The sequence below is a fragment of the Hemicordylus capensis genome, chromosome 5, assembly GCF_027244095.1.
Source record: "Hemicordylus capensis ecotype Gifberg chromosome 5, rHemCap1.1.pri, whole genome shotgun sequence".
In the NCBI taxonomy this organism is placed as follows: domain Eukaryota; kingdom Metazoa; phylum Chordata; class Lepidosauria; order Squamata; family Cordylidae; genus Hemicordylus; species Hemicordylus capensis.
The window spans coordinates 209358146-209385515 of NC_069661.1; the positions used below are offsets into that span (position 1 = coordinate 209358146).

At 45.6% G+C, this 27370-nt stretch overlaps 1 protein-coding gene and 1 long non-coding RNA gene across 8 annotated transcripts in view; one reads left to right on the plus strand and one right to left on the minus strand.

The window, feature by feature from the left end:
- Positions 1-620: 620 nt before the first annotated feature.
- LOC128326404 (sodium-coupled monocarboxylate transporter 1-like) overlaps positions 621-27370 on the minus strand; it is a 92309-nt gene continuing 65559 nt past the window's right edge. For 4 of the 7 annotated variants that reach the window (XM_053253153.1, XM_053253152.1, XM_053253155.1 and 1 more), the window contains 4 exons: positions 20217-20392; positions 16802-16905; positions 2797-2882; positions 621-1195 (listed from right to left, as the gene is read on the minus strand). In XM_053253153.1, the coding sequence (XP_053109128.1) occupies positions 1142-1195; positions 2797-2882; positions 16802-16905; positions 20217-20392 (420 nt within the window). In that variant the 3' untranslated portion in view covers positions 621-1141. Of the gene's footprint in view, positions 1196-2796; positions 2883-3871; positions 4015-16801; positions 16906-20216; positions 20393-21603; positions 21792-27370 lie in introns of those variants that run through there. The other 3 variants (XR_008308032.1, XR_008308034.1, XR_008308033.1) reach the window with 3 other exon arrangements.
- Positions 14906-27370, plus strand: part of LOC128326405 (uncharacterized) — a 60796-nt gene continuing 48331 nt past the window's right edge. Inside the window, exon 1 of the long non-coding RNA XR_008308035.1 lies at positions 14906-15038. This is a non-coding gene — a long non-coding RNA (uncharacterized LOC128326405). The remainder of the gene's footprint in view (positions 15039-27370) is intronic.

Here is a 27370-nt window from a genome sequence, read left to right on the forward strand (position 1 = left end):
ATAACCAACAGATTAAGGTCATATGTGCCAAATAACTTTGGGATTGCAGAATAGGGGAGGGGTGCAGTGTTCCTTCTAATGCGTGTGCACACGTATGCACCCTCACATGTTTTTTTAAATGTCTGCTCAGTTAATTTTAGATCCCGCTCAGGCTGAATCAGGAAAGCCCCATTCTGAATGCATGTGTGTGCACACACTGCCTTGATACTGCTGCCAGGAACCAAACTCATTCCGTACACACGAAAAAAAATTAAGAGAGAACACTGAAGCAGTGGTTTTCGCCAATTCTTCCTTCCCTCTGCAGCCTTCTATGGCTCCCAAAAACAGGGCTGCAGAAGGAAGGTAGGACTGACAAAAATAAACTGTTTCCTGTTACACGTGCAAAATGTTATTGAGACATGCAATCTTAGTCTGGATGTTAGACGGTAACTCTGAGCAGAAAAAGAGCTGGAATAGAAAGTTGCCTCTTCACACGTGCACTATGCATGTCTGCCATATAATAGTTCAGTCCTTTTGTTATTTTTCTGCTTTATAAAACATAGGTTTTGTGGCTTATTTTTATAAAGGGTATCACAGCAATTTACACAGGAAAAGAGGGCAGATTCATTTTGCCAACTACATTTTGGATTATGTTATATTTTATTATTGAGCAACAATCATTAGTATTTTGGTATTTACACAATTTAGAACATTTATCATTTTTATTCACAGGTTCTTCTATACAGAAGTGCCAGACAGTCAAACAAAATCACATTTAAGGTTATTCAGCAAATAAGGAATGTGTATCTAAAATAGATTAACTTTTAATATTGGTTTATAGTCTATTTGTATTGGCTTGCTGCTTTACCATAAATGCTAATTTATATGTAAGTAGGACAGGGGATAACTTTCCCAGGTCTACTTACATTTTGGTTACCAAACTGACTACGGTTTCAAAATTAGTTTGTTGAAAAACCAGACAGGTTTCTCAATTTTAAATTTCAAATAATAAAAACCAAACACTTCTGGAATTCATACACCACTCATTCAGTGCAGTTTAAGTACTGATATTTTTTTTCTAGGAATGCTTTTCTTTTCTATGTCATCTTCCTAAGTGGAGCACCTCCTACAGCAGTGAAGGTAGCTTCTTGCTCAACCAGCCTTATTGGGGATCTTCATGCTGTGCTGGGCTGCGAATTCTTTCATATAGCATTACCTGTGATCAAAAAGGTCATAATTTCATATGGATATAGGAAAAATAAAGCCTCCAGTGATTATTCTTGGTTTATCCTTTATAAAAGCCACACTCCAATGCAGAATTATTTGCACTTAAGGCCACTGATTTAAATGGACTTAATTGTAAAGGCTGTATGAAAATGTGGTTAAAATGTCCGATCTTGTTTAAATCCAATAAATGTGATCTGTGTGTAGAGACAGGACTGTATGGATCAATGTAGGAAAAAAGCAAACAAACCTGTGCTTGTACCTGTGGTGCCTCCGGGGGGGTATCTAGGGTAGGGCAGGCAGGGCTCGTGCCCTGGGTGCCACTTGAAGGGGGTGCCATTTTTTTAAATTAAACTTTTTTTAAATGGCTGCCAAAACCAAAATGGCCACCATGCATGCTCAAATGGCCTCTGTGAGGCCCTAGGCCATGCCAGGACTTGCAGAGGCCATTTGAGCATGCGCGACTGCCATTTTTTTCAGCAGCCATTCTTAAAAAAAAATATTTTAAACAGTGGCCACTGCACATGCTCAAATGGTCCCTGTGAGGCCCTTGGCCTTGCCAGGCCTCACAGAGGCCATTTGAGCTTGCGTGGCTGCCTCCAAAATGGCCACCATCCTGATCTTTGCAGGCCCGAATAGGCCTGAAAATCAGCCTGGGATGGGCTGTGGCGGTGAATTAAGAGGCCGGCGGGGGAGGGGGAACCTTTGCAGACCCCCCACAGCCTTTAGGAAGCCCCCCGAAGGGGCTACAGGTTAAAAAATAATAATATAATATTAGTCACTGTACACATATTCAGATTGGCACTATGTACAGAGAATCAGGGCTTGTGAATACTGAGCTGAAGTGTATGAGCTAGGATTGTATTCATTTGCTCTTACTTTGCTTCTTGTGATAAGTGAGTAAAATGTGATGTCTTAATAATATGGCTATTAATGGTGAGTTTGTCTTTGAATCAGTGTGAAATCCTTAGTATTAAGGCCACTGGGAGTTTCTTGCTCTCTTTCTCTCATTTTAACTGTCTTTTTGAAATACTGGAATATATTCGAAGCAGTGACACAGTTTACTCTTCATATCCTTTAATTATTTTCAGAGTTTCTAGGAAAAGCCAAATTCTCCATTTATTTTTTAAAACTTATGTAATAGTGATGCTACAATGCATAGTAGAGAATTAGACAGGCACTTCTGTTTAGTTTTCCAAGTACACCTCCACATAGTCTTTGGGTATTTCATGAGCCCCAGCTAACTGAAATTTGTAGTTTTCCAGCACTTTTTGGTCTGGCTACGTCCACTGCTAAATAGTTTTTGAAATATTAAAAGATTAACAAGCTTGACTTGTATTTTTCAGCTGATATTATGGTAAAGTTATCTGAAAGATGGGTGTCAAATGTTTGGACAAGGGGCGCAATTTCAGTGCTTCCCCTTGGTGCTATTTTCCCTAGATATGCCTCTGGGTGCCTCTCATGGGACCATGTCTATGCACACACTGCCAATCTCTTTTGGGACAAGGGAAGGAAGTGTGAATGAAAGGGTGATGAGCTGATAGTACATGCACACTTGAACAAAGTGTCTAGGAACCTACAAAGTATACTTACAGCTATAGATTTCAAGTAAACAAAGTCAGCCATAAAATCCTCCTTCCCAAAAAGAAGTGTGCGGTCGACATGTTGCTTTAATCCTCCTAGAATAAAGTTTGATCAAAAACTGATTATCTCACAGAATGTTGTTCATAAGGCTGGCGCAGTCCATGTATTGATATGGCCAGCTCCATGCAGCAGCTTGGTAGATATCTTTCTCTCTTATAGCGATAGTGGATGGTTTAGAAAGATGTTCTTCTGGTGTTCTGATAGGACCAGAAATCACCTACCCCTAACTAAAGTTGGTGGCAAATCACCTAAAATATTCAGGATAGTACAAGATGGATTTTGCTAACTTCGAGGTTGCAGCAGAAGCATAAATGCTTAGGGGCCTGGGTGCTATATCTAGAGTCATTTATTTATTTTATTTTTAAAATTTATAACCCACTTTTCCTCCAAGGAGCTCAGAGTACCTGCTTGTTTTGATTATTATGCTTATTATGATTACAATCATAATCATTGTAACTGTGTTCTGCCTCTGTTGTGCATCATCAACTGACACCTGCAATAAACAAAGCGCACAGACAGATGGGAACTATTTTTGTCCAATTCTGCAGGGAAGTAAGAAGCGTGCAGAACATGTTTGATAAACTTGATTTCTAAAGACATCTCAGTTGCATCCACTCTGACTTTCATCTGCAGTTTCAGACTGGTGTTAATGCTGTTAGTGACATGAAGCTAGGCTTGACATGATGCACTAATATTGTTTACATAAGAACCACACACTTGATCAGGTAAGTTCAAATAATGGTTTAAACACAATTGGCCCCTGTTACTACTGTACTTTTGCTGTGTTCCACAGCGTAATCTGAGTATGAGCCAAATTTAAAAATCAAAGGGGGTGGGGGTGGGGAAGAGACTGCATATGAGTAAAACAGATGGGAATGGAGAAATACAGAGAGAGAGAGAGAGACAGAACAAAGCTACATAGAAAAAAGAGAACACACATATTTGCAAAGAAGCAACAGAGAAAGAGGAAAAAGACAAGGGTGGGGGAGAAAGAGAGAGAAACAGAGAAAGAAGGCTTTTAAACCTTTTCATTGTCCAATCCTGTAAAACTGTAGTTTTAGTTTCCTCCTCTTCATAGCTGTTGTTTTTGCATCTTATTTTTAATTTTTTGAGGCAGAGTGGGGGGAAACTGATCCCGTTTCGGCTGAACTAGCTGTTTTTCCACATCTGTGCAAACCAACCCAATGCAAAATATGTTATATAATGCAAAATATGGTGCATGCAGGTCTGTGGGAAGTATTTTCTTAAAAAACAATCTTTTGTCCAGTCACCTTGATTGCAATACTGCAAGAGAAAAGCAAAGCAGCTCCAACTTCTTGCATGCTTTTCTGAATGGTGGGTCCTCTTTCTCACTCAGCCCCCAGGTTGCATTAAAAAGCAACAAAAATCCAGGATCTCAGCCCCACCCAAAATTACCTTGTTTTTTACATCTTTGCATTCTTGCAAATTCAGTTGCTTAAATATTGGATCCTCTAAAGACAGAGGGGAGAGTGTGCAAAGAAATAGGTGGGATGGGAATATGCTACCTGTGGCGAATCCAATGTGTGGCAGGTGGTGGCCCTGCCCTGAGGAGGAGGGCAAGAGGACGATGGGTGGAGGACGGGCAGTAGGCGAAGCCCCGCCCCGAGGAGGACGGACGGCGCGTGCCAGGTGGTTGGTTGGGGCGATGGGCGAAGCCCTGCTGCCCTGAGGAGGAGAGTGAGAGGACTACGGGCGGCGGGCGATTATGAGAAAGGGGTGGGAGCTGCCTTGGCACAGCTGTCTCACAAGAAAGGATGGAACGATGGAAGTTAAAAGAAACTTGTATTTTTAAAAGTAAGGTAGAGAGAACAGTTGGTGTTCAATGTTAGGATCTTGCAAGCCGAGTCATCCATTTGATAAGGGGCTAAAGAGCTGCTGAATAAATGCTTTTTAAAAAAAAGACTTGCATCAAAATAAGACTGCAAATCAGTTGATGATGGGGATTTTTTTAAAACTGCCTTTCCTTCCTGTCCCTGAAATGCTTACTACTTAAATCCTAAGAAACTGGGATGACTCCATGTATTCCATTCTGTTGTCTGGTTTGAAATCAAATTAGGAGATAGATAGCGATTGATTGTCTAAACTGATTACTGATTGCTGGTGGGTGACTTCTCTTTCTGTTGGCATAGCTCAGGATAGTGTTTATATGATTCTTCTTCCTACTTTCATTCTTACAACAATCCTGGAGGTGGGTTAGGATGAGAGAGAATATCTAGTTTAAGGTTATCCCCTGAGCTTCCTGGCTAAATATGGAAGGATTTTAACCCAATTCTCATCCAACACTCTAACCAGGCTTTTAACTAAGTGGGGTACTGAGTGCAGCAGACAAAGGAGACTAAACTCCTTATTTTAGCTATGAAACAAGTACTGGAGTGGCTAAACATTATTAAGGTTGGCTGGCATAAACTAAACACACACACACACACTTACTCCATAATAAACCTGTGTTCACTGGGATGAACTTTTTTTTGTTCAGGACTGAATCTGTTCCCTATCAGTTGGTTGAGATGTTGGGAATTCTCTCTGGTAGGAGAAACCCTTTTTTCATTATAGCAGAGTGCACAGAAGGACAACACAGCGGAATTTAGTTAGGCATGCGTGTATGCTGAGAGTAAAGTAACTTGGAACCACTTCATAGTTTCAAATCAATATATATGGCATTTATTAGAGAACTCCATTCTAGATAGGAAAGTAAGGAATTAGGATCTCTAATCTATCTTTCTAGCTGGATGCAGATGGATTCTGCATCTCTGCACACATGGTGCAGGGGAGAGGAGCTTGCATGTTGCAAGGTAGAAGGAAGGGAAGAAAAAGGGAGAAAGGAAGGAAGTGGCTGGAAGGAAGGAAGTCCCTGAGGTTGGCAATCTACATATCAAAGGGTTAGTGTCAAAGCAGTAGAGAAGGGATGACCAATGTCTTGACCCTCTAGCCCTCTGACTCACTAGTCTGTCCTCCTATGTCATTGAGACAAGAGACAGCGCATAGTCCTTCACTTCCAACAGAGATATATGTGCAAATGTGAAGTGGAAGAAAGGTAAAAACTGTGAAATCCATTTTTTTCTTTCATATTTGTGGATGTGTGTGTGTGTACACTTGTATCTATAATGGCACACAAAATTTGCACACATTGCCTTGATACTGCTGCCCAAAACAAAACTCATTCTGCACATGGATGAAAGAAAATAGGTGGAAGACCGGTGCTGAGGGCTGGCTGACATTCAAAGCAGAAGAGCAGCAGCACAGGGTGAGAAAGGGTGAGAATCAGAGCAGAGGGGCAAAGAGCAGACAAAGAGCCCTGTGGCATGTTAAAGCAGAAACAGGCATTGGGTAGATTGGCATCAGAAGGTTGATGATTCCCTACCATGGCTGGCCTTGTGCAAACTGCTTAGCTTTCAGCCTTGGTGTTCATCACCAGCATGGTTCCCTTTGACTAGGTGTTTGTGCAGTTCTGTTTTCCAGTGTTCTGTGTTTTATGTTAGAATCCCTAATCTGTGTTAACTGGGATGTACATTTGTCTGTTATGGATTATGGGGCTCTAGTTCTGTAAAAGAGCACATGTTTTGCATGCAGAAGCGGGGTCCCAGGTTCAAACCATGGGATTGTCAGATAGGGTTGGGATAGGGCCCCTGAAATTCTGGGTAGCCAGAATTTGACCAGTAGGTGGCCATTGGTCTATTAAGGGAAAGCATCCAAAATAAGGTAATACCTTTATTGGGACCAACTAAAATATCACAAGCAAACGTTGAAGTTATCTTTTTTCAGGCTGAATGTTAAAGAGGGACAAGGACAAACTCCAAATCCTGGTGTTAGGCTTGAGATGGCGTACAGGAGGTTAAGACTGATAGGGCTTAAATCGAGTGGTGGTGGTGGTGGCTACCTTGAAAGAACTCTGGATTTTTTGTTTTTTAGTGCTGGACGTAGATTCAACTAACTGCTAGATTTTATATTAAAGTGTGGACGTAGATTCAACTAACTCCTAGATTTTATATTAAAGTGTGGCAGAGCAGCCACTTTTTTTCTTTGCCCCAGTGCCGCCCTCCACCCTGTACTGAGATCTGTTCTGCACCTAGTAGAAGGTGAAGGAGATGAAGGCAGTGTGGGACAGGGACAGGCCATGCCGCGGCCAACCGGCTCCTGGCGCGGCCAACCCGCTCCCTCCCACCCTTGCATGTGTCGCCCCCTCTATGCCCGCCATTGGTCGCGGCTGCAGCGGAAGAGGAGCTTGCCACATCCCCACACATCCCCTCTACAGGAATTAATTATACGCATCCCCTCTACAGGAATTAATTAATCTGGATTGTGATCCATTGTATTCATAAGAACTGGGTTTCTGCGCCTGCGCAGGGACCTCCCGGGCTGACTAGCTAGCTCCTCTTTGCGCCCCGCCCGTCTGCACGTGCCTTGCAGCTTCCGTTAGAATCGACGGTTGGGGCGCCTCTCCTTCAGTTTTCTCTTGACCGCCAAAGCGCTTACACCTCTTGGCTGTTGCTCCTCAATTATTATCGAAAATTTTGACTTCGGACTGTTTGACTATTCTCTACTGAGCGGATTAATTGGTTTGACTTCAGAACGAACAACGGACTTGATTTGGGACTCTGATTTTAACTTCGAAGTTTGTACAGGACGGTTTTGACTCGGAACGGCGAACGGACTTGATTACGGACTCTGCTTTGTTTGTTCCTAAGATTGTTTACTGAATTTGACTCGGAACGGCATTTGGACAATGGAAGCTAAGAAGACATTCAAACGGTGTGAAAAGTGTCGAGCAAAGTTGCCTTCGACTGATTATCACGACGCCTGTTTGATGTGCCTAGGAGAGAATCATAACACGGCGGCATGTAAGATATGCTGCTCGTTTTCAAAACAAACTAGACAAAATAGAGCTCTCAGGCTTCGAGCTGCGTTATACGAGGAGGCACTTCGGCCGCCAACTCCTCGTCCGTCGGCGTCGATGAGTTCCGGTTCAACATCGGGAGCTTCGATGTCGAAGGAGTGCGGTGCGTCAAGCTCCCCGGAATTGGGTTCCAGTGGGTCTGCTGATAAGCAGTCTAAAACCACTGTTGACACTCTGTTTAAGAAACCAAAGGAGGTTTCCAAAAAACGGAAGCATAAGGATAGAGATCGTCATGCTTCTGAGAGGGAAGGTCGCCATCGTGAGGAGTCTCGACATCGAACTCCCTCACCGACGGCAGCACAGATTTACGACGTGGACTCGGCTGAGTCCCCTACAACCTCGACGTCGACACCTCCGGTATCGACGGTCAGGATGGTTTCGGCTTCGTCATCGACGTTAGTCTCGACGTCGACACCAGCGCCGACATCGAGATTGGACCAAGGCAGTCTGGGACAGGCGTCGACATTGGAATCGACATCGACGCCGACGTCGATATCGGCGTCGAGGCATTTGCAAGTCTCGGCATCGGAGCCTCCCATAACTGCCCAGGCGGTGTATGCCATTCCTCCGTCGGCGTCCACGGTGCCGGAGCAGATATTGAATGTGAACACTGCTCCTTCGTCGGTGTTGACGGCGTTGACATTGAGGAGGATTCCTCATCTTTTGTCACCGGCATTGACGCCGGCACAGTCCCCCTCGACGCCGAGGACTCCGAGTCTGGCTACACACGGGGACGGACTTAGAGAACTGCTGGAGTCGAGTTCGAGTACACCCTCGGGTGCGACGTTTCGCGGCTTCCTGTCGACAGGCTTGGACGAGGGTCCTGGAGGTGGAGAGCTGGCTGATCTGCCTCATGTTGCCTCACTGACACCAGCAGTGGTCCAGGATCCAAGAACCGATGTCGGGTGCTCTACGATGCTGCAGCCAACTCATTCCTGCGGTTTCCGCCATGGGGTGCCGGATGATTATGCAGAGTTTTTGCGTTGGAAAGCGGCACAGGTAGAAATGCAACCAGTGCAAGGGCTGCGGAATTTTGTGCAGGCTGGACAACTGGCTCAGCCGCTGCTGCAGTCAGAGCATGCAGACCATCAGGGGCCGTCTGTGAACTTGCCTATACAAACACCATTGGTGCAAGTTCAAACCTACCTTCCAGAGAATTCACAATTACCTGTGGTCCGGACAAGGATGCCAGAAAAACCTGCTGGGAAAAGAAAGAGGAAAGCAACACCTCCTCCTTCTGAACCATCATCTTCACCCTCTGATGACAGTGAGGACGATGAGTCGGGACCGGCCTCTGACAGAGATGATATCAGTCGTAGGTCTGACCCCCCTTCGGATGTGCCACCAAAACTATCCACCTCGCCAACTGAGGAATTGAAAGCTTACCATATCCTCATAAGGGACATCGCTGAAGCCCTGGGCATGGATGTAAGCTCTCCGGATGCGGACGTTGCTGACCCGGTCTATAATATGATGAAGCGGTCTAAGACTTCGCATCCTGTTGCCCTCACCATGATTCCTGGGATAGACAAGGCTGCGAAGGTGGCATGGGACTCAGTGGGGGTCGGGGCTCCAACTTCCAAGCGCATTGAAAATTTGTATAGGGTGACTGAAGGAGAGAACTCTTACCTGTTACGTCATCCTATACCGAACTCCTTGGTTGTCAGTTGCGCTTCATCCACCAAGAGTGGACACCGTCATTCCACGCCTGCTGACAAAGAGGGGAGGAAAATGGACGTTATGGGTCGAAAGATCTATAGCACCTCCAGTTTAGCAATTCGTATTGCTAATTATGCGGCGTGTATGGCACGCTATAACCATTTACTTTGGGATGCGCTCTTACAGGATTCATCTTCTTTGTCTCCGGAGGACTTCCAATGGAGATTTAATGATGTGTACGAAAGAACAACGGCAATAACGCGCCAACAACTGAGCGCATTCAAACACTTGTCGGAGACGGAATCGAGAGCAATGGTGACAGCAGTGAGCTTGCGCAGGCATGCGTGGCTTCGCTCAGCAACCCTGCAGACAGACATGAAGGAGAAAGTCGAGTCCTTGCCATTTGACGGCAAAGGTTTATTCCATGAGGACATGGACACGACAATGGAGACGTTGAAAAAATCTAAATTCACTGCCCGCACCTTTATGGTGCCTTCGAGCGGTTCCAGCTCAACCGCAAGGAGCCGCACTTATTATCAGAGAAAGAGTGATCGGTATCGGGACCGCAAAGAATACCGAAAACAATTCAGACCTTACCAACGCGGTAAGGGCTTTAACCAAAAACAAAAAGGAAAAACAGCTCGTCAAGGCGACAAGGACGCTTCCAGCAAGAGCTTTTGACGGGACTGTTCGTCCACTGCATCAGTTTTGCAGCAGCCAATTAAGTCCAACGCTACAATCCAGGACCCACTACATCGGCCCTGTAGTTGCCAGGATCAACATCAAACTGGCAAGCCGTGCGCCAGCATGGCACAACATAACATCCGACCGGTGGGTACTGAGAATAGTGCAGACTGGATATGCGTTGGAGTTCGAGACAAGGCCTCCCTTCTCTGGACTGGTCTATACGCCGGCCACGGAGGTGTTGCGGGAGGAGGTCAAGGTGCTGCTGGAGAAACAGGCGATCACGCGGGTGCAATGGGCGAACAGACTGACCGGCTACTATTCCCGGTATTTTCAGATACCAAAGAGAGACGGTGGAATAAGAGCCATAATGGACCTGAGGGGGCTCAACCTCTTCATTCGGACCAGGAAATTCAGAATGGTGACGCTGCAGGGAATTCTGCCTCTGCTGGTGAACGAACAGTGGGCAGTTACTCTGGATCTCAAGGACGCTTATTTTCATATCGGGATACAGGAGAGTCACCGCAAGTTCCTCCGGTTTACAGTAGGGGCACAGATCTATCAATATGTGGTGCTTCCATTTGGACTTTCTACTGCGCCCAGAGTGTTCACAAAGGTGATGGCGGTGGTTGTAGCCCACCTGCGAACTCAGGGCTTGAGGCTGTATCCGTATTTAGACGATTGGCTCGTGGTGAGCCACGACAGGAGTTTACTGACCCGCCAAGTGCAGATGCTGCTAGCCTTGTTGGAGTGCCTCGGCATCAATGTGAATTGGAAGAAGTCGAGACTCGAACCCATGACTCGAGTGAACTTCATCGGAGCGGTGCTGGACTTGAAATTGGCCAGGGCGTTCTTACCTGCGGAAAGAATTACCCAAATGCACGAACTCATACGTCACTTTCAGAGGACTCCACGGCAGCCAGCGGTTCAAATCCAGCGGATGTTGGGTTTGATGGCATCATGCACCGCAACGGTGTCACACACACGCCTCCGCATGCGCACATTGCAGCATTGGTTTCTCCACAACTTCCGACCCAATGTGGATGGCCAGAATATGCACTTGACACTACCACAACATGTCCTCGCCAGCCTGGGGTGGTGGCTAGACATGGACAATTTGGGCAAAGGAGTCGAGTTTGTGTCCAAGGTGCCCACCTCCCGGATAACGACAGATGCCTCGATGGCGGGCTGGGGTGCGCATTGCGCCAGCGTATGCGTGCAGGGGACATGGACCCAGTTGCAGAGACTTCAGCATATAAATTACTTGGAGCTATTGGCTGTGTTTCAGGGCCTAAGGGCATTCGAACCTATGATAAGGGGACGGTCAGTACAGCTGGAGTTGGACAACACGACGGCGATTGCCTACCTCAACCATCAAGGGGGGACAGTGTCACTGTCTCTTTGCCTACTTGCGAGAAAAATATGGGACTGGTGCATTCAACATTCAATTCACCCAGTGGCAATACATATAAAGGGTGTAGACAACTGCTTGGCCGACAGGCTCAGCAGGGACATCAGTTTCAACCAAAGACACGAGTGGGAAATCAACCTGATGTATCTCGACAGGGTGTTCGAGATCTGGGGGGTCCCATCGATAGACTTATTTGCCACGGTTGCCAACAAAAAGTGTGCCAATTATTGTTCGCGTGCAGGCATAGGCCAGGGATCCCTGGGGGATGCTTTTCAACGGGCCTGGAAGACGGGGCTGTTATATCTTTTTCCCCCGCTGCCGTTAATGGGCCGTGTGGTTGCGCAGATATTGCGGGACCAAACGAAATGCATACTTCTGGCCCCATGGTGGCCGCGCCAGCCGTGGTTTGCCACACTTCTGGGAATGTCTCATTCAGTGTTCCACAAGTTCCCCAAGGCTCCAAACCTGTTGCAAAGAGAACACGGAAAGGTGTTACACCCCGATGTGCACTCTCTCAAGCTGACCGCTTGGAGAATCAACTATTAAACAACATCTAACTAAACAGTAGGCGTGCGTCGACAAGACGCAGTTATGCCTGCAAGTGGAACCGCTTCAAGAGTTATATGAGGGGGAAGAGTGTCACGCCATCGCGTGCGACCCCTCGGGATGTGCTACGTTACCTGACATCGCTCAAACTGAGTGGATTGGCGAATGTCTCCATTAAGCTGCATTTGGCTGCAATCTCGTCAAAGCACAGGGGATGGGATGGGTCCACGGTTTTCTCCCACCCGGAATGTAAACGTTTCCTGAAAGGTGTTAATAACCTTTACCCTCCTGTGCGCAGCCCAATGGAGCAGTGGAGTCTGTCTTTAGTGCTCTCCGCCCTAACGGAGGCACCCTTTGAGCCACTGGCGACTATTCCGATGAAGTTTCTGACTTTGAAGGTGGCATTCTTGGTAGCCATTACATCGGCTAAGAGAGTGAGCGAGATGACGGCTCTGCGGATGGATAGACCCTACACTCAATTCTATCCACACAAGGTTGTGATGCGTCTCGATCCGAGATTCCTGCCGAAGGTGGTGACAGATTTCCACTTAAATCAAGACATAGTGCTGCCAACTTTTTTCAGTAGTCCGGAGACAGACTTAGAGAAGGCCCTCCACATGTTGGACGTGCGTAGATCACTCCTATACTATTTGGAGAGAACTCATGACTTTAGGAAGAGTAAAAAGCTTTTTCTCTCCTTCCGGGGGCGTAGCAAGGGCCGTCCAATCTCTCGCCAGAGACTTGCTCACTGGCTAGTGGAACTGATTTTCCTCGCCTATAAAAGCCAGAAGATAACACCGCCAAAGATGGTTCGGGCTCACTCTACTAGGGCCTACGCAACGTCTGCGGCACATCTGTCAGGCATTAAAATGGCAGATGTCTGCCTGGCGGCGACATGGTCATCGCATCTACCATTCGTGAAGCATTATGCTTTGGATCTGCGGATGGCTAGGGAGGCGAATTTTGGAAGATCAGTGTTGAAACGTGTGTTGGCATAGCTGGGGGTCATCTGCACCCGCCTCCTTATGGGGTAGCTTGCTAAACACCCAGTTCTTATGGATACAATGGATCACAATCCAGATAAACAGGTTGCTTACCTGTAACTTATGATCTGGATGTGATCCGTTGTATTCATAAGTCCCTCCCAGCCGGCCCCGCTGCAGAATGCCTGGACTAGTGGATGCTGGTGTGCGGATCGTCATTTATATGGCGGTCTGCGAGAAATCTGAAGGAGAGGCGCCCCAACCGTCGATTCTAACGGAAGCTGCAAGGCACGTGCAGACGGGCGGGGCGCAAAGAGGAGCTAGCTAGTCAGCCCGGGAGGTCCCTGCGCAGGCGCAGAAACCCAGTTCTTATGAATACAACGGATCACATCCAGATCATAAGTTACAGGTAAGCAACCTGTTTTACGCATTCCCTCTACAGGAATTAATTATACGCATCCCCTCTACAGGAATTAATTATACACATGCTGGGTCCACCCAATATGAATTATAGAATTTATAATAAGAAAAATACACTGCAATAGAGATTATATAAATGAATATGTAAAACTTCCTGAGTTGCTTCAAAATAAATGAAGTAACCCCGGAAGTTACTCTCTGTTTCAAACATACCAAAGGAAGGATGATAACTGTTTGGCTGTATTTGAAGATCTTTGAGATATACATGAATATTTCAGATAAGGTTTTACATAGAGGCTTGCTTCCTAGAAAGACCCGTATCAACTAACTGTATCCTTCTGAGAGAGAATTTCTGACAAGACTATCTGTCTGTATGATTTCTAGTGTGGATTCACGAAGATTTGCGCTATAACCAATTGGAACTGATGAAGATCACAAATAAGTCATTTAGCGTTACACGTTTTCTCTGTTCATTTGCATGGTCTTTCTATTTAATTATACAGTGATTTTTTTTCTTTCTGTTCATTTGTATAATCTCTCTATTGCACAGTGTAATTTTTCATAGAAATTTTGTAACTCATACTGAGTGGATCCAGAGATAGATAGATAGATATGATATGATATTTTAAAAAACATTTATTTATTTAGTCAATTTATATACTGCCTTTCTTAAAGTGTCTTAGGGCAGGGTTTCTTAACCTTGGGCCCCAAGATGCTGATGGACAACAACTCCCATAATCCCCAAGCAAAAGCCATTGCAGCTGAGGATTCTGGGAGTTGTAGTCCAACAACATCTGGGGCCCAAGGTTAAGAAACCCTGGCTTAGGGTTTTTGATATACATTAAAATCAGGCACACATAATAAAACAGTTAAAATTTTTAAAAATGAACCAGATTAAAATTTAAAACTAGATATTAAAATCCAGGCTTAAAAGATGGGTCTAAGGCTCTCCTGAAGGCCTCCAAGGAAGATAATCCTCTTATTTATGTGCTAACATTCATTCCAGTATATAGTTCTTTAACATTTCATTTTCAATAATACTCATTCTATTGGTGTGTATTCCTTATTCTATTTGAGTACCACCCCTTCTTGTTTCTCACACCTGGATCAGAGTCAGGTGTTGAACAGGCCTTCCTCCATGCTTTGCTACAAAAAGGGCAGAGACAAGTTGTGCATGGATCCCTCATTATGATGATGTGACTCATAGGCAGAACTGGGGGGGGGCAGGCAGGGCACGTGCCCTAGACGCCACTGAGGGGGGGCGCCATGCCAGTTCCTGCCACCCCCACCCCGTTGCCCACCTGCCCAGCCCCAGGCCCCCTCAGCCACTTGCCTCCAGCTCCAGCCTAGGATCGGTGAGACCTAGATCAGAGCAGCCTGCAAACTGCAGAGCTCTTCTCTCCCTGCCTCTCAGCTGATCGGCGGGTGGGCGGGGCTTCCAGAGAGGCCTCCGAGTAGGCCTCCCTGAAGCCTGAACTCGGCAGGCCCCAGCAAGCCAGGAAGGAGGCTGGCAGAGCTCCCTGTAGCAGACCCTCCCTGCAGCAGACCAGACCATCCAGCACAGCTTTTGCAGGTAGGCTGTGAATTCCTTTTTGTGGTTACCCCCATATATAGGGATCTGCTTGCCATAGGGCTTTGATATGGGTGGTGTGGCAAGACCGAGAAGTCTCTGAATATTTAATTTAAAACAGACTGAAAAATGTGCTGGCTTTAAAAACAAAAACTATCTAAAAAGGCCTACAAGTGGCTTGTTTCATGTCAGAAAATTACAAAAACTTCTGGAACAAATATTTATTTATTTATTCATTCATTCATTCATTTATAAATGCACTTATGTTCAAGTTGTTTTGCAACCCAGAAGGTCTGAGTGAGAACTGTGAAGCATGTGTGGTGCTTTTATTTTATTTTTCTTGTGTGTGAACTGCTCTCCAGTAACTTGCAGGGACTTCAGAGTAAATCTGGCCAACATGTGAATGCAGCACCTCCATTCCAGAGGAGATGTGTGTTAAAGGGCTTTAAAAGCCTTGTGTGAAAAACCTCCTGGAATCAAACTTTACTGAATTTGTTCAGAATTCTGAGAAAACAAACATAGGCTCACCCTGCATGGTTGAAAGTCTCCTTTGTTAATCTGCAGTGAGGGGGCCATTTTAATAATTAGCGTTGCTAGTGTGTTCTAGGCATTAAAAGTAGCACAAATATATAGTACTCAATGTATATCACTATATACTGTGAAGTGTGCATGTGTGTATTCAGTGAAATGTATTTCCAGGCAGCATACTTATTTTGAAATATCAGACTTAAATCCTTGGGGGCCTGGGATGTGTGGAGGCCCTTGGACTTTGAGGGGCTGGGGGCCCATTTTAAAATCTCATCTTGGCCCATTCCAACCTTGCTATGCCCCTGGCAGTCACTACACATGGGTTTCTGCACAACACCTGCACAGAAGAAACTTCCATGTAGAAAATGTGTCTCTTGTAAATTGACCGTGAATTTTTCATCCATGACTGGGATATCTCAGAGTCAATAATAAAAGAACAGCACACTGCTTGTGACAGGAAGGGGCAAATTACAATGATTTCTTAGTCTGGCAGGGGCTGGTTTTGGCCCTGGCAGAACTTGGCTGTCTTGCTCCTGTTTCAACTGCCTCTGTCTAGTGTGGCAAACTAATGTATCCTCCTACCTCTTGATGTCAGAGTAAGCACTGGTGTGGTGAATGCACATGTACCCCATCATGAGCCAACAGTCATCATAAGACAAAGGCTGGCAGGAATCATTTCCCCCCACCCCACCCACCACCACCTTCTTCTTCTCCTATTTTGCTAGTGGCTATTTGGGCAGGTGATCCTCTAGGACAAAGTCATGTTTTTTAAAAAAAGAATGAGATGAGACAGAGAAAATGACACTTGGAATCCTCGCATAACTCCTGACTGTTGTTCTAGGTCTTTTACAGAGATGGCTCATGTTTTCAGGTTTTGATCAACAACCATGTCTAGATGGTACAGTGTTCCTTTTAACAAAGATTTCCAAATATTGTTGACTACAAGTCCCATCATTCCTGTTTGGACAGGGGCGCAATTTCAGTGCTTGCCCTAGGCGCTATTTTCCCTAGTTACGCCCTCTGATGTGACTAAATGCAGCCATTTTCTTAAGGCTTATATTTAAAGCAAAAGATTATAGAAGAACTTAAGAATCATCCTTCTGAATTATTGAGACCCTTTCACACTGCTTATCTACAGCATACGTGTTGCTATATTAAGCATATAGAGTAGAAATCCACATTGGAATGAATTCAAGAAATGAATTTCTACCTTAAAAGTTAAAACTAGAAAACATTACCTGTTGACAGGCTCACAAGAGTTCCCACAATAAACGTGACCAAAGTTCCTAAGGTGCTGAAATATAGATATGAGAGGGAGTACCAATGATCTTCAAAATAAGGTCTGAAAGGAAGGGAGGAAATGGTTGTTATTTCTTCCTAGATTTTGCCCAGATATCCACAAACCAGTTAAAAACATACTATAACCTAAAGTTTTAAAGAAAAGAAAGAAATGGGAGAAAATCAGTCTCTCTATGAAGCCTTTCCCCACCTCCACTGTAATAAAAACATATAAAATAAGTCACAGAGATGCTCTTCGTGGGATAATTAATCCCGACTGGGATCAACAGAAGCGTTAAAGTGGCTGATCCTCTGAATAAACTTTTTTTTTGAGGTTGTTATGAACATTTGCAGACTTTCCCTACCTCCACAGTAATAAAAATGGTTATTAGGTAAGTCACAGAGATGCTCTGCTTGGGGTAATTATTCATTAATCCCCCACCTGAGATCAACAGAAGTATTAAAGTGGGACTTTTGAACTTGCATGCAGTTTGTGATGCAACACCCATTGAAAATAATTGGTGTTGCATCACAGAACTGTGTGCGCAGAGCCCTTACAATGGTGCGCGGCTGCCCTACAGCACAGCCCCATCAGCGGTGATTAGAAGTGCTCAGGCCTCCTGCATTCCATTTTGTGGCATGTAAGGCAGTCATTTTTAAAACCTTTCATGGACTGTAGGGGATAGTACTTGGTCTGCAACGGGAAAAAACATGGACAGCAGTTTAAAAGTGGTAGACCTTTCAAAATGGTGTATGTATACAAGGGAGGAATACGTATAACACTAACTGACCCAGAGCACCTGGAATCAAGGATGTTATTCTCTAGAAATGCTAGGAGATGCTCTGTTCAGCACTGCTCCTCAAGCCTTCCACATCAATGCCTGCCTTATGCTCAAAGCCCCGCTTCCTAAGTTTGTGGCATATGAGGTGCACAAGCTTCCTTAGAACCTTAGGTGGAGACTAATGCTCCACCATGCTCCATCCTGACTTGAAATTCCTAAGCCGAATCACTAAAATAAAGTGATCTCAGAAATGGGCTTGCTTGTAGATTGCTCAGCACAGCTGCCCTGGGACTTCCATGCTTCTTGAGATTGAGTCACTGAGACTAGATGCTTCCAGATGTGGGCTTATCATGTATTGTTTTGCCAAAGATTCACTGTTCTGAATGCATTACATTATGATCAGCTGCTCCAATGAAACCCTGCTATTGTCCCAGGACCATTGCTTACAGGTAACTTAGCTTCCTTTAAAATGCAGGAGTGCTGGATATGAACATCTACTTCCCAGGCTCCAAAACATAATATCCTAGCACAAGCTTCCCTTTACACTGCAGTCTGCGGGGACAAAGATGGAAGCTAAATTTAAAATGGATAGAGGACTGCTTGGCAGCATACCTGCCACATGCCCCCAACTTTGGCTGGTGTGCCAGCTGCACCCTCTCTTTGGGCAGAGCTCACTTGGCCACAGGTACCAAACTCTGATAACCTCCAGATTAGACTATTTTGATGTGTTATCCATGGGGATGCTTTTGAAGATTGTTAGTCCAAAATGCAGCTGCAAGATTACTAATTGGGACCAGCCTGAAGGAGCATAACTCATCAATCATGGAGCAGTTTTATTGGTTCTTTTGAACAGCTTGGGTCCAACATACTTGAAGGACTGTCCACCGCCACGTGCTAAAATCATCAAAGGCCCTTCTCTAAGTGCCCTGTCTTCAAAGGTGAGGCAGACAGTGACCAGGAAAAAGAGCTTTTCAGTCATGGAGCTCCACATGCAGAATCCCCTCCCTAAAAGGGCTCACCTGCTGCCTGCAGGTGAGCCCAGCTTCATCCAGCACCAGATGAAGGCCTTTTTAATTTCCCCAGGCTTTTAAATCTCTTTAGCCTGTGTCCCATTTTATTTTTTACACTGTAGCTGTGTTATTACATACTGAGCACATTTGCGCAGACAGCAGGGAGGGCGGGTGGCGGGGCAGAAGGCAGGGTTCTTCCAGCACATGATTCCTCTTCATCCTTTCGGTGCACAAACTGCACACCTACTGCACACGCACACAACCAGTGCTGCAGGGAGCAGCGTGGAGCAACAGAGGCCAGTACTCATTTCCCCAGCCCCCAGATATCCCACAAGTTACCGCATGCTGAATGCAAAGCCTTAGGAGATTCCCCTATCAGATGGGCGCTCTAGGTGCCCCCTCTGTCTCTCCATGGCTCCGTGGAGCCGAGGAGACACACGGGCCCAGTAGCCGGGTTTATGGAGCACTTGCTCTCTTAACCTCGGCTTAGAGCCATGCAATCAATCAATCAATCAACCAATCAATCAATTTTATTACAGCCATAGGCCATAAAAAGACATAAAAGTATTAAAACAAAATATTATACATAGTAAACATAATAAAACAGAATAAAACAGTAAGCTCCTATGAATTAGACCTTAAACAAGATCTTAATCTGATAGCAACATAAAAGAATTTTGCCACCACTTTAGTGACCTCATTATTTTGGTCCTCAAGACAGAAGTTAAAATAGAAGAGGTCAGCTGTTCCTGGAGATTGCTCTAATAAAGGGAATATAAATTCTTTCCTGGTATCACAGTAAAGAGAGCAATATAACAACACATGCAAAACCGTTTCAGGGAGGCCTACACCACAAGGGCATAAGCCAGAGTCTGGCAATCTCTTATCAAATCTTTTCTCCAAAGGGGCTGAAGGCAGCACATTCATACAGGCCCTAGTAAATGCTAACCTAAACTTTAAAAAGTGTAGGGAAGCTATATAACTAGCACCACTATTCCCCGAAGGGCACATGATCCCAAAGAATAAAGGAGAACAGGTTCTGTTTCCCCAAGAAACAAGATTCTGATGCCCAGTGTCATGGAGATGTTGTAAAAGTATATCCTTTGCCTTCTCAATTCCCATAAGTAGAATTTCAGAAGGAGATAGACCTATTTGCAGTATTTTATTGCTGACATATGACAGTCAAGGGCTGGGGAAAGAGTCCCTCCATAGGCTTAGAGCCGTGCTTAGCAGCAGGGTTCGGCTGGGTTGGAGCGCCAGGATCCATGTGGATCCCGGCGCTCCACATGAGCAGCCTAGCCCTAGCCTGGGTTGGCTGCTCATGGGAACAACCTCACTGTATTGCTTGCTGCATTTACTGGTGTGTTTTAATTCTATTTTATTAATTGCTTTTTTAATGATTTTGTGTAAACTTCCTCGGGCATCAAAAGATAGAAAGGCAGGGCCTAAGTATCTACAATGAAATAAAATTAAAACAAGGCTGTTGATGGCACATTACTCACGTAAATACAAAACTGCTAATTCTTAGAACTAATCTAGACCCACATTCAGTACCTAACATATGATTCATTTGTTGTGCATACCTTGGGGGAGTTGGAGGTTTTGCAGTAGTAGTGACCACAGTCCAATTGGATTGATGACAGTCTGCTGTTGAAAGGTGTAATGGCTTAGTTCTGTGAGCAGATGGAGGATATATCAGAGAACCAATTCCAACCCATGATGAAACAATGATTCCACAAACAAAACCTGAAAATGCACCCTGATAAACAAAAAGGTACATACGCTGTAAGCATATAAATAACCAGAGAGACAAATCATTTTAACAACTTAAGGTCCAAGTGTTCACCTTTGAAAGAATCTTACCACCATCGTTAGTTTGCTCATTTTATAAATTCATTTGTCTCAGTCCAGTGGTCTGTTGAAGCTGAGGGAGTCCATCCAGACACTGGCAGTGGTTCACCATTCATTACAATTAAGGCCCACATGCACAAGCCAAAAAATGGCACATACAAAAAGATCTTTGTCTACATATGCATTGATCTCAGCATGAGGAAGGCTGTTTGTAAGTTACAAAGTGAGCAGGTTTGATCTAGGACAGCAAGAAAAACAGTTTGCTCAACTGTAACAGGTGATTTGTCTGGGGATCCATGGTCAGTCACAACTGGGTCTTCTGCGCTGGCGCAGGAGGCCCAGGGAGGAATTTGTAGCTCCGATAGGTGCTCTCTGGCATTCCAAGGCATGACGACATAAGCCATGCTGGTTCTCCCCCAGCAGGGCCCATTCTTCTATGTGCTTAACAATTTTATCCTTGAAATTGCTTTCCATCAATTTGCCTGGAACAAACATTAAGCTAACCAACCTGTAATTCCTGGATCGCCCCTAGATCCCTTTTTGAAAATCGGTGTTACATTGGCTACTTTCCAGTCCACTGGTATAGAACCTGATTGTAGGGATAAATTATATATTTTTGCAAGGAGGTTGGCATTTCACTTTTGAGTTATTTAAGGACTCTTGGATGGATGCCATCTGGCCCTAGCAATTGGCTAGTTTTTAATTTCTCCAAACAGTTTAGAACATCATCTCTTGTCACATCAATCTGACTCAGTTCCATCCCTGAAAAGCCTGGTTCAGGAACAGGTATATGCTCAGTATCCTCTACTGTGAAGACAGATGCAAAGAATTCATTTAGCTTCTCTGCAACCTCCATAACCTCCTTAATAATCCCTTTCACTCCCCCATTGTCTAATGGTCCAACTGCCTCCCTGGCAGGTTTCCTGCTTCTGATGTATTTAAAGAAGTTTTTGTTATTCCCCTTGATACTTTTAGCTAAATGTTTCTCAAACTCTCTTTTCGCCTCCCTTATTGTCACCTTGCATTTCTTTTGCCAGAGTTTGTGTTCTTTTCTGTTCTCTTCATTTGGGCAGGCCTTCCAATTTCGGAAGGAAGTCTTCTTAGCTTTCTTCACTTTACCTGTTAGCCATGCTGGCATTCTCTCAGTCTTGGTGGTACCTTTCCTCCTTTTGGGTATACATTCTAACTGGGCTTCTAGTATTGTGGTTTTAAGTAAACTCCGTGCATTCTGAAGTGAAGTGACTCTCCTGATTTTCCCTTTCAGTTTCCTTTTCCTCAAATCCCTCATTTTAGAGAAGTTTCCTCTTCTGAAATTCAAAGTGTCTATGTTAGACTTCCTTGGCGATTATCTCCACACATGTATGCTGCACTATGGTCACTGTTCCATAAAGGGTCCATGACACTGACATCACACACCAGGTCCTGGGTGCCACTCAGGATTAAGTCCAAGATCACCTTTTCTCTGCTTGGTTCCATGACCACCTGTTCTAGGGCACAGTCAATTCAGCGTATCTAGAAATTTGACCTCTTTGTTATTACCTGACTGTGAATTTACACAGTCAGTGTCTCTTTAGAGCAGCAAGAGTCGTGTGGGGCAAGGTAGAACATCTCCTGCCTCCCCGCTAGCCTTCCACAGGTTGTGTGAATGACCTTAGTCAGGTTGTGTGAATGACCTTACTGTATTTCACCAAAAGTTTGGTTTGCTCCTGACATTTCTTCCCAGACAACTCTTCTCAAGAATATATGAGACATCACCTTGGCTTATTCATGAAGTTCCTATACATTAATATTGAAATTAATATACTGATGGGCACAACAGTATACTTAGGGTTTCCAGTGTATTAATAAAAAAGGAGCATTGATTCACTTAGCGTGAAGGCTTCTTCTTGCTGCCGGAGCCGAGGACATCTCTGAGTGGGTTGTCCTTCCCACGTGCTCCCAGGCAGGATTAATAGAAACTGTTAAAATGCCTTAAGAGCCCGGGCAGGATAACCCCGCCTAGTTCATTTAAGCCAAACAAGCTATTAGCACAACAGTGCATAACAGCAGTTGAGAAAAAAGAAACACCTTTGACAATAAAGATAACATGAAAATAATGATAGCAATTAAGTAAACAGTAACAGTATACAAGGCTGTGTGAGTTCCATTATGCTTAGGATTCCCATAAAGTAGGCCAGGACATCACCTGGGAGGGCCAAGATGTTCTCAGCTCCAGCAGCAAGAAGAAGCCTTCACAGTAAGTTAACCAATGCTCCTTTCTCTGCTGCCTAGAGCCGAGGCTACCTCTGAGTGAGACGTACCACAGCTCTGGCCAAAAACACTCTCTGGCAGGGAGCATCTTAGCCTACTCTGGAGGAAGAACCTGTTGCAGCACCCTGCGATTGCATGCTGCTTGAATGGAAGCATAGGGATTGATTTTATAATATTTTGTGAAGGTAGACGAAACCTTCCAAGTAGCTGCCTTGCATATTTCCTGAATCGGAGCATTGGTAGAGAAAGCAGCAGATGTGGCAGCCGCCCTTGTAGAATGTGCCAGAATATGCTCAGGTGAACGCAGATGGAGGGATTCATAAGCTCCAGGCGGCTAGCTGTAACCAGCCTGGATCATGATGTTCTACTGGTCCCTGATGTAGTAGGTCTGCAGATACTGGTAGAAACTGCAGGTTGCTTACCTGTAACTGGAGTTCTTCTTGTGATCATCTGTCCAGTCACACAGATGGGCTTCCACACAGCACAAGAAGCATCCGGAACCCTCACAAGCTTATCTTTCTTTCTATCTTTCTGCTTAGTATATGTAGCTAGGCTCCACCCCCATACACCTTAGTCACCTGGCCCTCACCCCTCTCCTCAGTTCTTTTTCATCCACCTAAGGAGAGACATCATGGTTCTTCTGTGGCCATATGAAACAGTTCCATGAACCATGGTCTCCTTGGCCAGTATGGGGCCACCAAAATTACCTGGGCCCTGAGCATTTGAACTCTGTGGAGAAAGCTCGTGAGTAGTGGCGTTGGAGGAAACGCATACAGGAGACCCGATGGCCAGTCCATCGATAGAGTGTCCTTCCTCTGCTCTTGGACAAGGAAACCGGGTCAAGAACCAGGGTAGTTGAACATTGAGAGCTGAAGCAAATAGGTCGACCTGGGGTCTCCCGAAGCGTTCTGTGATTTTCCAGAATACTCAGGGGTTGAGAGCCCATTCCCCTGGTAATATTTATCCCCTTCTCAGTCAGTCTGCAATTGAATTGAGGTCTCCCTGGACATGGTGAGCAATGACTGAGACCAGGTTGTTCTCTGCCCATGTCATAATCAATGCTGCCTTCGTGATCTCGAAATGGTTCCGCCTTGCCTATTTATATGCACCTTTGTGGTTATGTTGTTGGTCCTGATCAACACTTGCTGTTGGAATATCAAGTTCTGAAAAGAGATTAAGGCCAGATGAATTGCCCTGAGCTCTAACCAGTTGATACTGTGCAATGCTGTCAACCTGGACCACCGCCCTTGTGCTGATCTGTGCTGGCAGTGCACCTCCCAACCCGTCTTGCTGGCATCTGTTGTAATCAAGATCCGGAGTGGGTCAAGAAATTGTTTCCCCCTCTGTAGGTGGGGGTCTGCTATCCACTACTGTAGTGATTGTACAACTTGTGGTGAGACGTCCAGTAAAAGGTTGACTTTTGTGGCAATCTGTACGTGAAAAGGGAGTAGAAACCACTAAAGGTCCCTTTCATTCTGCCCCATGGTACACCCTATTCTAGCCCATGGCACGGATTCTGGAGATGCCATCATCAAACCTAGAAGGCGAGCTAAGGCCAATAGCCTTGCCTGTCCCATTGATAAGCCAGCATGGTGTACTGGTTAGAGTGCTGGACTAGGACCATGCAGACCTGAGTTCAAATCCCCATTTAGCCATGATACTAGCTGGGTGACTCTGGGCCAGTCACTTCTCTCTCAGCCTAACCTACTTCACAGGGTTGTTGTGAGAAGAAACTCAAGTATGTAGTACACCGCTCTGGGCTCCTTGGAGGAAAAGCGGGATATAAATGTAATAAGTAAATAAATAAGACCGACGCCACCTCCTGCTGTAGGGCTTGCATCCGTTCCCTCGGCAGGTATACTCTGTCTCTTTGAATATCTATCTGGACATCTAGGTGTAATAATTTATAAGATGGTTCTAAGTGGCTTTTGTCTCTGTTTATAAGAAACCCGTCATGTTTTAGGGTTTGTAATGTTGTATGTAGGTCCCTTGTAGCTGTTAGAATTGATGATGACTTCCGGAGGAGATTGTCTAAGTAAGCAAAGATGGTGATTCTCTGTAACCTCAGGTGTGCTATTATAGGTGCCAGCACCTCTGTAAACACCCTTGGGGTGGATGAGAGCCCGAAGAGTAGGGCCTTGTATTGATAGTGAGTTCCGCTATATTTGACCCTTAGTAGGTGATGACTTTCTGGATGTATTGGCACATGTAGATATGCCTCTTTTAAGTCTATTGATGTTAGTAGGTCCGGGTGTTGGAGGGCCTCTGTTATAGAATGCAAGGATTACATACGAAATCTGCCCTTTGGTAGCCGGCAGTTCGGATATTTTAAATCCCTGAGGGACTTGTCTTTTTTGGGAACTGTAAAAATTATTGAGTAAATTCCCCTTCCTTGTTGAGTTGATGGAACAAACTCTATTGCCCCAATATGAAGCAAATGCTGGATTGCACCTAGTAGACAGTGCTTTAGGGGCCAGCGGGATAGAGGCATGGGTAAGAACCTGCTGGGTTGAAGTGAGGTCAGATCTATTTTGTAGCCTATCTTGATTGTTTTAACACCCACTGATCTGTGGTAGTGACTTCCCAAAACCGTGAGAAGGTTGATAGGCATCCCCCCCGCAGGCCCACCAGAGGTAAATCATTGCTGTTTCTGAGCTCGGGGCTGGTTGGTAAAGTTCTGGTGGTTCTGATTGTAGGTTCTCGCCCCCCCCTTGTCTGTTCCACTGGGGGAGCTGAGACCTGAAGTCTCTGTCCCTCCCACAGAAGGAGGGCTGGAATGAACAAAAGGGCTGGAAATGATACCGGAACTGTCTTCTAGGCACCAGGCAGTCCTGGCAACATGGAGGATTAGGTAAAGGCATAGTCTTACGTTTTTCTTTAGACTCAGCTAAGACATCCCTGAGGGCCTCGTCCCCAAATAGCTTTACCCCATCAAAAGGTACTGCAGCTAAATTAGCCCTAGACGCTGTGTCAACTGGCCCGTGCTTTAGCCAAAGATTACATCTCCCTACTACAGTAACAGTAGAAGCATGTGAGGAGAATCGTATAGCATCTAATGTGGCATCTGAAACGAATGCCTGGGCCTTCTGGATTTTAATTAATTGATGTCTAAGAGAGTAGACATCATGTGGAGGGTTTTCAATTAAATCATCCAGCCATACCAGCAAGGCGTGAGACGGCGTGGAAGCCGTGGCCGAAGCCCTGATGGATAAAGAGGATGCCTCATTTGCTTTTCAAAATGAAGCTTCTATACATTTATCATTTGGGCCCTTAAGTGCTGATTCCCCATCCTTGGGTAGCAATGAACCACTGAGTAGGGCCACCATTGGGGCATCAGTCGGAGGTACTTTGAACATAGTAGCAGCTTCTTGCTGGAATGAGTAGTATTTCTTGGCTACTGCAATAGACTTCCTATTATTTGATGTTAATAACCATTCCCCTTTGACTGTGTCAGCAAATAGTTCAGGTAGAGGTAGGTCAAGTTCTTTCCCTTTTTGTTGGGGAATACCAGACCTCCCTGAGTGGGAGGTGTTGTTCCTACTGGTACTGTAGGAGTAAGCTCCAACGCGTGAATAGCTCTGCAGACCAAGGAAGTAAAGTCCTCATGAGGAAATAAGCACTAAGATATGGTGGAAGCAGGGTCTCCTGATCATCTGACCACTCCCCCTCTTCCTTATCCAAAGTATCCAAAAGGGGTTCCCTGATAGGGTCCTCTAAAGGGTTAACAGGAGTTGGATTTGTATTTAATTTAGTATCATTAGGTATAGGTGTAAATCCCTTATTCCCCAGAAGTGGAGAAGCAGTGACAGTTATAGGTTGATTTGTAGCAATAGTTACAGATATAGGTTGGTTCTCTCTAGTGGTAGTGATAGGTATAGGAACACTGGGAGTGGGGTTGGGAGACTCTGCTCCAGAATACTCAGATAAGTGAATTTCCCTCTCATCCTCTCTAATAAAACGCTTGGTGTCCGTCCGTGGATGGACACCAAGTGTGCGTTCGTGCCTCCCTGGCCTGTTCTGGGCATGCGCTTCGCGCATGCCCAGAACAGAGCCAGGGGGACAGGACCGCCAGCACCCGGCGGCCATCTTGGGCGGCCAGAAGCAGCCGCCCCGAAGAAGCCGGGTAAGCGGCAGCGGGGGACACTGGCCGAGGCGCGGCGGAGCCATGGCTGAGGCCTGGCCGCGCTGCCGCTTACCCAGCTTCTTCGGGGCGGCCGCTTCTGGCCGCCCAACATGGCCGCCAGACGAGGCGGCGGGGGAAACTGGATGCGGCGGTGGGCCCGGCCGGAGCCGCGGGCGGCGGTGGGTGGCGGGAGGGGGAATGGCGGCGGGGGTCCGGAGCGCACAGCTCCACTAGCGCCCGTTATCCAACGGGCTTAAAAACACTAGTTTACAATAATATCCCCAGTAGCAGAGTGTGATTTTGACAGTGGTGGCTTTTTTGTATGCTTTCTTTTCTTTTTGGCTTTGCCATGCACCCTGGTCTCAGTATCAGTATCAGAGGAATCAGAAAAAGCCTCTCTGTCCCTTTTCTTTCCTCTTTTAGGTTTTTGGACCATCCCCTGTAGCGACAGGGCTAGGGTATTTTTGAACTAGTCTTGCCAGGCCAATGGCATTTCTTGGGGGGAAATAGGGG